Source organism: Mixophyes fleayi, chromosome 3 (genome assembly GCF_038048845.1).
Source record: "Mixophyes fleayi isolate aMixFle1 chromosome 3, aMixFle1.hap1, whole genome shotgun sequence".
In the NCBI taxonomy this organism is placed as follows: Eukaryota; Metazoa; Chordata; class Amphibia; order Anura; family Limnodynastidae; genus Mixophyes; species Mixophyes fleayi.
Window position 1 is genome coordinate 239,675,980 of NC_134404.1, and position 12,500 is coordinate 239,688,479.

Consider the following 12,500-nt stretch of genomic DNA (forward strand, 5'->3'; position numbering starts at 1 on the left):
TAGACACAGAGAGAGAGAGAGAGACACAGAGAGAGAGAGAGACACAGAGAGAGAGAGAGAGAGAGAGACACAGAGAGAGAGAGAGAGAGAGACACAGAGAGAGAGAGAGACCACAGAGACAGAGAGAGAGACAGAGAGAGAGAGAGAGACAGAGAGAGAGAGACAGAGAGAGAGAGACAGAGAGAGACAGAGAGAGACAGAGAGAGACAGAGAGAGACAGAGAGAGACAGAGAGAGACAGAGAGAGACAGACAGAGAAACTCTCTCTGTCTATTTTGGTGTACAAAGCTATAATGTACATACTTACTTTCCAAATTAAATAAAACAGGGTAATAATTACCTGGTGGTACATCTCGTATGTCATAGTACCAATTAACTGGAAGTCCAGATTTGGTTATTCCTTTCTTAAAAACAGATGATGTTTCATCATATTTTGTCTCAATGCTCTTTCCTGTCAACTTAAGTGCTTGGATTTCACTTAGTTTAGAGCTCACCTCTACTAAGTGTATTGAGATATTGCAAGTATTCAGTAGATGCTGGAACTGACTAAAAACCTGTAATCAGAATTATGAAATACAATCTATAATATTGTTTAATTAATTGAGTTATTAAGCAAAGCAAGCATACAGAATTAAGCAGACATTGTTTTTATTTTCCCTTATACTCTAAAAACATGTTCTGCCAAAAGCCTCAAAAGGTTGCTTGTAAAAGAAACTCCAACTTAGGGAACATATTGGCTCACAATATGTAGTAAAAAAAACCAGCTATAATAATGATAATTGTCTATTCTTTCTGTACATATAACCCCTTTTTAACTTTATGGGGCATATTCAATTAGCATCCAGGTTGCGGATATCGCCACATTGCAGATTTCCCTTTGCAGCCCTATGAGGAGCGCAGGAAAATCTGAGGTGTAGCGGTATTGAGAAGGAGGCGGACGCGTGTAGCCGTGATTCCGGAAGCTAACTGAATATTTCCCTTTATGTTTTGTTTTTTAATCATGTATTATTATTGAAATATTTTTTCCAAAAACACCACAACGGACAAGACATACCCCAAGGAAAAATCCTCAGTAGAAAATTACACTAGACTAAACTTATACAAACAAACATTATAGGTCCAGCAATTAAATGCAACACATAGAAAGAACAAGTTAAAAATAGATCTGAATATTCAGCATTAACATATAACACATTGCAAAGAAGATAACAGAAGTAAATTAACATGGATTACATAGTGTTTGTCAAACTTCAACTGCTTGCAATTAACATGTTTCTAAGGCATTGTTCTCTACTGGGCAGGGCTGAAGTGTAGGGGATTCAACGTCAGCCATTTCCGTGCTATTACCACCTTAGCAAGTGAAGTTAAATTAAATATGTACTTGAATATTAGTCTATTGCAGGTTTCTTCTAGTCTGTCAACAAAGAGACAAATTCTTGGACATAATGAGGGGGCAACTTGTAGAGTAGTCTGCACACATTTCCAGGTGGAGACCCAAAATATGTGCATCATGAAGCAAGACCGGCACACATGCAGAAAAAGCTGTGTGGGAATTGCATTTCAGGCAGTTTGAGTCACAACGTCTGTGACAGGATGGACCACCTATGCCACCCTGTCTATTGCTGCTGGGAACCAACTGGGCTTACATTGCCACTGTTTCCTTTTGTTATCCAAGTGCGCCCTTCTGCCGCAGTAGGAGGGGCTTACAATGCTGCCACCACTGGACTCCTTACTGGCATCCAGAACCAGATTTCTCCTGGGTAACTCACGCTGCGTGTGTACTCCGTTACTGGTGTACCTGGGATGGTTACCCCTGACCTATTACTATGGATCAAGGCTACTGTGGATGGATCCCCATGGCCTATCACACTGGCCAGAGCTGCTGGGTAGCAGCAGAGCGGTGGTACTGGGTAGTGGGTCCAAACCTCAGAACAGCCGGGAACGGATTAGAGTTGGGTCTAATCTGTTGGTCACAGGAATCAGCATAGAGAAATTTCCAACAGGTCTTTGAAGCAAGTGATGTTTATTTGCTCTGCACTGGTTAATGGTACTAGTGATCAGGTCAGATGAGACAAGAACAACTTCTTTTAATACAAAACAGAGACATTTTTATACTCATTTGGAGACTTGTCTTAGCAGGAGGTAAACCGTCCTCCTGTCCCCTTTAACCAATCTGGGTTGATTCATACAGCCTGCACGTGAATCAACCCAGGGAGGTTTAATACCTCTAACATTGCTGCTAGTGGCAGGGGAGAATATACTCCCCCCCCCCCCCCCCCGTGTCCACGAGCTGCCAGGGAGAGGGGGGGCTCATCCCACTCTCCTCCCCTGGTGCCTCTGTCAAGAGCGAGAGATTTAGCTTTTAAATCTCCCACCCAAAGTTACTTCCTGCTCCGGGTTCTGGCTCTGCTCCCTGGCCGAAAATAGTACCAGGGGAGAGCAGCCAGATCCAGACTGCTGCCCTGTCACTAGATGAAGCTCTTTAAGCTCCAACTAGGGACTTAGCTTCCCGGGACCCCCAGGAGGCGCTGCACCTATTTGTTAAGACCCTCCGGCAGCCACTGAAGCTGGCTGCCAGGGGTGAAGGGAGATCCAGGGCTGCCTCTGAAGCCTCAGTACAGGGTAAGTACTCTTTACATTTATTATACACCTATACACTGCAATGACATTCAACATACACATAATTTACAATTTACATTACACAGTTACACTCCCGTTGGCTAGCACCGGGAGATAACCCTTTCGGTGCTGAACTCCGGTTCTTTACTGGCGCTGCAGCGCCTACACATATACATTGCACATTTAAAATACATTTTTACACTCCGCCGGGGTTTAATCCTTTCCCTGCTGCACCGCTGGGTGGGTAAAGAATCTGAACTGTAAAGAATCTGAACCTTTTCCCTGCTGCAGCGCTGGGTGGGTAAAGAACGCTGGTAAAGAATCTGCAGCGCACTTTTAAAATACATATTTCATTTATTTCTAAAACATTTTTATGAATAACTTTTCATGCACCGCTTAGCAGCAGTGATTTAATCCCTCCAGGTATTAACCCTCCCGTCGCCAGAGTCCATTTCAAGATGGCCGCCGCACGTGGCCGTCACTCGGGACCCGGCCACAACGTCCAATGTAAGCAGACTAACTGGAGTTAAATAGACTGTATGAAATATGCAGGAAAGGATCTGCTAGTAACGTAGACAAGCAGCAGCTTCCCTCGTACCCTTCAGCATCAGTGTCCAGTACTCATCAGATATAAGGCCAATATCTCCCACCCATTTCATTTTAAAGGAGTTCAGGCTATCAGGGGAGACGTGGGATAGGAGGTCTGCATAAAGGTCAGAGATTCTCCTGTGCTGACCCAGACCACGAAGGAAGGTCTTAAGAGGCAAGTTTCTCAATACAGGTGCCCTATGAGCAATTTGCGCATTCATGGCTTGTTTCAGTTGGAAATAGAGTAAGAAATAATTGTTTGAAATCCTAAAATCTGATTTGAATTGCTCAAAAGTCTTAATTGAGTTGTCACAATACAACTGCCTGATTACAGTATTCATAAATTGCTCCAGATGGAAGAACATTCCAGCTGACTCAACTCAGGAAAATTGTTATTGAACCACAAGGGGGTTATCAGGGTCAATAATCATACCTTCAAATAGGGAGTATGAAATGGTCGAGATAAAAACCGCTTGTCTTATAATGGGAGCCACTTGCTGATACCTGGAACCAGGCAGGAGAACCTGCAGGGGAAGTAAAAAAAAGATGAGCCAGTTTGCCTGCCCAATATGTGACGCAAAAGATCACTAGGAGCTGTACCCACCCACTCAACCAGATGAGATAGTTGGCTAGCAAAAAGAAGATTTTTTTTACTCACCTTAAAAACGCTTTCTCTGACTCCATTGGGGACAGTACGAGACATTGGGGTATAGTGGATGTGACTAGGAGTTTGGGCACTTAGACTTATTTTAATGCACACACTCCTCCCCTACTATGCCCCTCCTCTCCTGCAGATACCTCAGTTTTGTATAAACAAACGTATGAGAAAAAGGACAACAATATAACCTTAAACCTCACAGTACAGAACAATATTTACAGAGCAAGCTAGGGTGCGCAGTGCCCCCCAATGGAGTCAGAGAAATCAAAAAATCTTCTTTTCTCTTTCCTACCATTGATGGACACTGCGAGACCCTGGGGACATACCAAAGCTGCCTCTAAGGGAGGGATTGCTCTGGATATGCTGCACTCAATACACTGTCAATACACAAAGTCACTGAGACAGAGAGGCCCGAACATAAGCCAGCCTAATGGTGGAAGTGATCCAGCGGGTAAGAGACTACTTGGAAAGTGGCCAACCCCACTTATGAGCATCATAAAGGACAAAGAGATCCTTAGTCTTATGAACAGAGGCTGTGTGGTCAACATAACATCAAGGAGCACATCCAGTAAAAGTAACGCGTCATCTGAAGAAAAAGGGGAAAGATGAAAAGCAGGGACCACAATCTCTTGATTTAAGTGCAACCTGGACACTACATTCGGAACAAAAGAAGGTTTGGAGCGAAGCTCCTCTCTATCCTCATGGAAATATCAAGAACGGAGAAGTGCAGTAGAGTGCTCCTAATTCCGAAACCCTATAAGCTGAAGCGATAGCCAAAAGGAACACTGTCTTCCAAGTAAGATCCCGTAAATCAACGGAATCCAGAGGAGCCTGGGTAAGCGCATTGAGCACCAAATTGAGATCCCAAGGCAACACAGGATGAACAAAAGGGGTCTGCACGTGAAGAACCCCCTGAAGGAAGAAGAAGCACTTGGACCAAAAGATCTGGCCGCATTGGTAAACGGAAAGGAGGCGCTGCTTCCAGACCCAGAATGTTTGAAACCCATGCCTTGCGAGGCCATGAGGAGTGAACAGGATTGCGGGAACCCGCTCTCTTTTTAACTTTTTTAGCACCCGCGAGAGCATGGGTATTGGAGGAACAGGTACACCAGCTGGAAGTGCCATGGAATTGTCATGGCATCCGTGAATCCCGCTTGAGGGTCTCGAGACTGCAAGCAGTATAGAGGAACCTGATAATTCAGTCTGGATGTCATGAGATCGATTTTTGGCGTGCCCCAGCGTTCCACCAGGAGAGCAAAGACCTGCTTGCTGAGATACCATTTGAATCAGCATCCGATGTCAAAGAGCGTAACCATAAGGTACAACAAGCTGAAATAATGAGAGCTGAGAATCTGGAATTACCGGACACAGCATCCATGGCTGTCTGGCCTACGTAATCAGAAGTCTCTTGGATATGCTTGGCCAAAGTGAGAAGTTCTAACGTGGAGTGTCATCCTGTATATCTCTCACAAACTGTTCAGACCATTGCTGTATAGCCTTGTTAGCCCAAGCAACCTCCATATTGGCTCTAAATATACTGCCTGCCGCAATATAAACTAAGCAGCGGGTTTGGTCGCACTTCTTATGTGTGGGATCCCTCAGTGAAACCAGCTCCTGTGTGGAAATAGCTTACAAGGAGGACAAACGCGCTACAGGGGTGTCAACCCTAGGGGGGCCCCCCCCATTTAACAGAGTCCTCTGCCGGGAGAGGGTAAAGCGACTTAAATCGGCCCCGACTTCTGCCAGGCGTCGGGCACCATCTCCATCATCTGAGGGGATGGTGGAAAAGAAGCCACCTTGGTCTGTTTAAACAAAGATAACCCCAATGGGGGCGTGGGCTCTGGTTCTGCGAGGCCTAAACTATCTGATGACTAAAATAAGGTTATCCACATTATGGGCAGAAGCAGAATCTACAGAACTGTGTCATCCTCTTGCAGATCAAACTCCAATACACCTTCCAATTCTGAGGAATGTTCTGAATTCTGATCCCTGCCCTGAACCACATCGGAGATGATCCTCTTGTCCCTTATACTTGGACGTCCCCCTTCTCAGACATATTTTGAATGTATAAATAAACAATCACAATATAGAAAAAATATATTTTTTTTTTTGATATGTACTAGAATGAGCACACAGTACAATAGGATTTTACCAAGTCTCTATACTTGGTAATCCTAAAAGTATATACCAATCCCAAGACACTGAAAACAATAGTCTTAATTGTGTAAATGGATTAAAAAGTCTGAAAATCGTTTATATAGTGAACTATCATAAAACAATACAAAAATACCAGCTGAGGAGAGGCAGAGCAAAGGAACTGCATGCAGGACAATGTTCTCCGTGTCCCAGTGTCCAAAGATGACCGTCGTTCACGCCAGGAAGTGGATAGGGAGTGGAGGAAGTTCCTCCTCCAATACCTCCCTAAAGATGGCCGCCTCTATGAACGACCGGTCAGTGCATACATTAGTGTGACTGTCGGTGTATATTGCATGCATGCTTATTTATGACTGCCCAGGTAGCGTGTGCAGAAGAGCAAACGAATAGCCTCCTAAGGAGTGCGATCGTTGCTCTGTCCCCCTGTTGCTCGTTGACTAGGGGAGGGGGGACTTGCCAGCATTTCTGTCGGGCAGGGAGAAGAGGCTGCTATAACTTCACTCCCAGCCACATAACTAACTGTGGCCGCGGCCGTATTATGGCTGATTTAGGTATCAACTTTCCTCATGTGGCCACTTAAAGCCCTAACGGAAAACAAAGACAGTATGGCCACCACAGGGGGAGGACTGCCGACAAAGAGGTGCAAGGCCAGTGAGCCAGGCTGTTGCTTACCTTCACAGGGACCCAGGGTGAATAGAGCCAACAGGCTATTCACTCCTCTGGAACTTAGGATACATCCCCGCGCTGCACCTGAAAGGAAAATTAAAATAAAAACATATAAACCTAAAACTAACACAAGTATAGGCAAGAGCCTATACCTACGTGACCTATCTACTAGGCACATAAGAAAAACTGAGAGGAGGGGCATAGTAGGGGAGGAGTGTGTGGATTAAAATAAGTCTAAGTGCCTAAACTCCTAGTCCCACCTACTATATACTCCAATATCCCCCAATGGTAGGAAAGAGAAATAATAAATTTTAAGGTTGGGCAACGCAAGGTCCCCTTCACATTTTGGTTTACAAAGCATGTCAAATATGACCCTGGTCCATTTCTATGCCCACACCAAAGAACTCAAAATTTGTTTTACAATGCAAATATTTTATTACTTTTTTAAGTTGGAGAATGCTGTAGTGTGTATAAATATTTGGGTTGGATAACCATCTTTTTCCCCTTTCACACTGAGACATGGAACCGGGAATAACCCAGCACGTTGTGTCGCTGTGAATGGGTCCACGACAATGGTCGCAAACAGGGATATTCCCGTGTAGGAGCCGGATACGTTACAGTATAAAAGGTGTTCATGGGTTATTCTATCGGGGTTCTGTTGAAAGCAACTCATTGGCCTCTGCTATGTTATCTATGTGAGCTTCTGCTTTCCCTTTTTAATATTATTATTATTATCGTTTATTTGTAGGGCGCCACAAGGTTTCCGCAGCGCCGCACACAGTACAAACAGTAGACTATACAGTAGACTATACAGGGTAGAACAATACAGAACAATAAACACACAGTACCAGTACTTCAGAAACTCCGGGAGGGCAGATACAGTAGAGACGGAGCAGAAGAACAGGTATGGAGACTGGAGGGAAGAGGGCCCTGCTCATTCGAGCTTACATCCTAAGGAAGGGTAAACAAAGTCAGGCACAAAAGGGAGCCAGTGAATCAAAGGGGAGAGAGAAGAGGGGGTCAAGGGAGGGTGAGCAGAAGAGATGAGAGGTTTTTAATAACTCAACTTGATTATGCAGGGCAGAAATGGGTCCAGTGTGAAAGGCGGCAATCCGGGATTTACCTGGGACCAAAGTGTAGTGTGAAGGATTGCAACATGGGTTGAAACTGTTTTCATTATCCCGTGTCTGACCCGGGATTTTGGTGAGAAAAAGGTATTAATTACCGTAGGTTAATTTTTCCAGACACTGTAAGAGACTTCCTCCACAAATGAGATTTAGTTTCAAGAAATTCAGTCACCGGGTCAAAATTAAGAGATACATACCGTGTCCAAGGGTTCACACGGGGAATGCTCTAAAGCTTAAATCCTTAAATTCCACTACCGGTGAAACATATGGAGGCTGTAAATGAATCACCCCTTGAATGAAAGTCTAAACATCAGGCATGAGAGCAAGTCTTCTTTGCAAGAAGATTGAAAGCGCTGACACCTGTCCCGTAAGCGAACAAAGGCGCAAACCAGCATCCAGCCCATCCTGCAAAAACATAAGTAACCTGGACAACCAATATGAAGATTTAGGATACCCCCTTCCTTTCACAAAAGGCAAAATATGTCCTCCAAACATAATGTTAAATTTTAGCTTAACCCGAAATACGAGCCCGAAGCTCTGTTTGCACCACATGCTCAGACAAACCCTTAGCTCGAAAGCACATGTGCTTCAACCTGCCAGTAGCTCCAATCCATTCAGGCTGTAGGCAGCAGCTTGCCGTGGCTCTTTCCCTCTGCAGAGTAATGGCGGCTCCACATAGGATGGGGAACATGCAACCAGCAGCTGCTAATAAGAGGACGAGTTGCAGCCCATCGGCACAGGGTAGAACAGGGTACACCACTCCACAAGTAGAGCCATTTCCAGTGGGACCAGAAAGTGCGTGGACAATGTCAGCACAAAATGACTGCCTGACGCATAAGGTGGCTGAGTACCACAAAAACTAATGCCAGGTAGGCAAGCTGAAGTAGGGTATAACGTATGGAACCCTGTAGGGATACAGGTGACTGATAGAAGCAGGATATCTACATGGATTGTGAGAGTAGGAACCTTGCGTCCTACTCCATACTAAGCTAAGCCGTGCCCCCCAATTATATATGTTTAATACATTTATGTCTCGCTTGGGGCAGAGGTATGGGATCTCCAATCCGAAATCCTGCTATCCAGGCAGTTCCAAGAAACAGAAAAGAAAAAGGTAAATAGCTGCTTCTATTTGGTGAATCTGTAACACACATACAGTAAATAGGATCATCAAGAGCTTCCTCTACTATACGAGGCAACTACTTAACAAATTAATTAAGAGTGCCATCCCAGGTACAGTGAGGGTAAATACAGAATTTTCTTAAAAAAATTTTTGAGCATGGTTTAAAATTTACAGACAAACCCCTTATCTGGAAACCCTCAAGTTCCAAGCACTACAAATTACATATTTCAGAAATAAATGTGGTATAAGAACTTCCTTTTTATTTTACTTACCCTTAAAATGTCATCCATTAGAGTACCTCTTCCAGGCCCAAGTTCCACTAAATTAAGAGATTTTGATTTTCCACCAGACAACCATTCACTTATACACCATATCCCCAGAAGCTGTGTCATAAAAAACAAACAGTTCAACTGAGAGACTAAATGTGAAAATCACAGATTAAGGTATCATTCAGACAGTATCTTGACAATGTCACCAGCAAAAGCATGTATCCAGCATGAGGGAGATACAGACTGTTGCAGGATTCACAAAACCCGCTAGATCGGGGAGAGCAGATAAGTGAAATTTTCTCCTCGTCTTTATCTCATAAAATTCCACCAAAAGTACACTTTCCAGATGGAGTTATCCTTTTAATACACTATATGACAATCTCTATAAGTATAATTTTGGTCTTTGTTTTAAGCTGGCATTATAAAGACAGAGTACTGTTAAAACACAAAGCAAAATTAATCATCAAATATAAGCAACATTGTTACAGACAAATTAAACTGAAATATAAGATATCTCACTTTTCTTATTCCTGAGATTTTATGGGCTGCTATTTATTGAACTGTATTACTAGAAATGCAAAATAACTTCCAATTTATTGTACTCAAGTTAAGTGAACACGTCAATACAGGGTCCTTCGACGTCAGTTCAACCAGGTGCATTCACCACCCATCTCAGATTTTAATGAATTTTGTTTAGTTAAGAGACGATGTCCAACAAACTATTTCTGCCAAATATCTCGAATCTGACCATTAGTTTCCAGAATATTGATTTTTCAATGTATTAAACCATTTACTAATCCCGGCTTATTTATTTGTTTATTTGAAGTATCACGGGAGTTTACTAAGGAATCACCACAAAATTTGGAACCCTAAGGTAACTTTTCCTCCCAAATCCAAAAATCCAAACCAAATTACTTTATCTGCTTTGAGTAATATCCACTCTGCAGTGGAACGCACAAACAGTGTGCGCTCCATCAGTACCGGAAGTACGGCGGCCGTCACACGCATGCGCACCAGGAAGCAATAGGAGAACCCGCTCGGCCAGAGCTACACAGCCCGCTCGGTACACGCTACAATCAACCGCGCTTACAGGCTCTACCCAGAACGGACCAAAAACAACAGGACTCCTATACCGACAACTGCCCTTATAAGAGCAACAGCAGCAAAAGTAATTAGTAACACAAATTATAACACATAACACCAATAACCACTGAATTGCTAATAGACACATAGCCAATAGCGCCCACATCCCACAATACAAAGAGCTATAAACTACACTTAGAGATATACAAGCCTACACCACATCATCAGATCCACATAGCACTAGCACTATTAAGTTTAATCCCCACCAACACAGCCCCAGTTTTGAGCTATAAACAAGAACAAATCCAAACTAGACAATTCCTGACCACAGGAATTAGCAGTGCTATAACAAAGAGCTATAAACACATCCCCACTACAGATGGTACCACTACCACAGCAATATACACTGCAATAGAGCTATAAACAGGGCAAAAGAGCTATAGACTTACAACAGCAAAACGAGCTATAATCAACTGTTTGAGGAAAAGCATCTACGTATATTGTTTGGTACCATTTCTGTGTTCTCTCTTTCCATTTCTACCCATTTCTCCTTCCCAGGTTGCGCCACGGCACAGACAACTAGAGATATAAGAGGTCTGGAGAATAGCAGCAGAAAATGGACATCTTAAAAAATGTTTTACTCCCTCCTCTTCCACCCAAGAATTAAAGGTGCATTTATGTGTAAATATCTGGTATAATATTGGAGACTACTAGTAATGCTGAGATTTTATTCAGTATTATTACTATGAGTGGCTTATTACTGGTACTTTGGTAATAATGGGCCTGATTCATTAAAGAACGTAAATGTCGATATATGCCAGCTTTTGCATTAAATTGCTCTGCGCATACAGAAATTAACTATACTCCAATGAACATAAGAACATCTAATTCACCTCCGAACACAGAGGCTTTGGGTATCTCTAAAGTATGTGTTTTCAGTCGCATCACTTGCGCCAGATACAGGTTAGAATAGAAATCAAAGTCACCAGGTCCCTATGGTTTTCCCATGGCCTATTATAAAACTTTAGCTCAATCCCTCCTCCACCATTTGTCTAGTGAGAAGTTTCAAGGTGAAAATAAGCTTCATTTGGGATCTTGTTAAAAAAAACAAGATCCTAAATGGACCATATTTTCACCTTGAAAGTACTCAAAGGAAACTCATAGTTATACCAAAGTCAAACAAAGATCTTTTGGATTTTGTCAGTTGTAGCCAATATCCCTTTTAAATGCCAACCGTAATTGACCCTGACCAGGTGGGTTTCATCCCGTAAAGCTTGTGACAATAAGCTCAGAATAATTTAATATATCACATTACTGATCGTACGTAAATTGCCATCGGTTCTCCTTGTGTTGGATGCAGAAATGGCATTTGACAGGTTATCATGGCATTTCATGCAGCAGACCCTAACAACTTTCAGTTTACAAGAGGACTACTTAATTTGTTTGCAAGGCTGTTCTATTATGTTTAGTTTCATATGTCAAAAACAACAGTGTTTGATGCTTCATTTTACTTTGGGTAATAATGATATGCAGGTAACATGTATGTGCAATTTCCAATAACTAAATAATTGGTAAATGCCAATCATTGATGATTTTATGGTAAAGTTTGAAAGAGTAGGCCATTTGTGCAAACAGAAAATTAACAAAATATTATCAATGGAGTGAACAAACAATATAAGCTTATATAGCACACTGTAATTAAAAAAATGCTTATAATGATTTAAACCTGCAGAATGTACTGCAATACCAATACCTCTCCAAATATTTGGCTTATTTCAGGAGATGTAATAAAGTCTCCATGTTCTCCCAGCATGTCATGATGCATATAATAACCCTGCATTCAAAAGAGAAGAGAAAATAGGCAACATAAATATTCTAACAAAAAGAAAAGAATGTATTAATTACCTACTTTTTATGTTGTGTAATTGTGCATATTTAATATGCATGGTTTATAAACTATTACTGTGGGTGGTTGTTTGTTTTTGTTTGCTTTTTCTAAAATACATAATAGTAATATACCAACAGCAAATAATAAATATGAATTCCTCATGGCAGCCCTGCCTGTCTGAGACATAAAGTGGACAAAAGCAAATTAAAAACAGACAGATTAGCATACAAACAGTTACCATTGTGCCCTAGGTCTATCTGGCTAAAGAATAGTACCCTAGAATGGAATGATTTACTTACCACTAAAGACAGAAATTATAACTGTTCAAT

General features: G+C 42.3%; 1 protein-coding gene across 4 annotated transcripts in view; it reads right to left on the reverse strand.

Annotated features, from left to right (window-relative positions):
• NDUFAF7 (NADH:ubiquinone oxidoreductase complex assembly factor 7) overlaps positions 1-12,500 on the reverse strand; it is a 102,167-nt gene that overhangs the window by 75,332 nt on the left and 14,335 nt on the right. For all 4 annotated transcript variants that reach the window (XM_075203347.1, XM_075203346.1, XM_075203345.1 and 1 more), the window contains 3 exons: positions 12,037-12,117; positions 9,204-9,314; positions 340-553 (listed from right to left, as the gene is read on the reverse strand). In XM_075203347.1, coding sequence (XP_075059448.1) covers positions 340-553; positions 9,204-9,314; positions 12,037-12,117 — 406 coding nt within the window. The remainder of the gene's footprint in view (positions 1-339; positions 554-9,203; positions 9,315-12,036; positions 12,118-12,500) is intronic.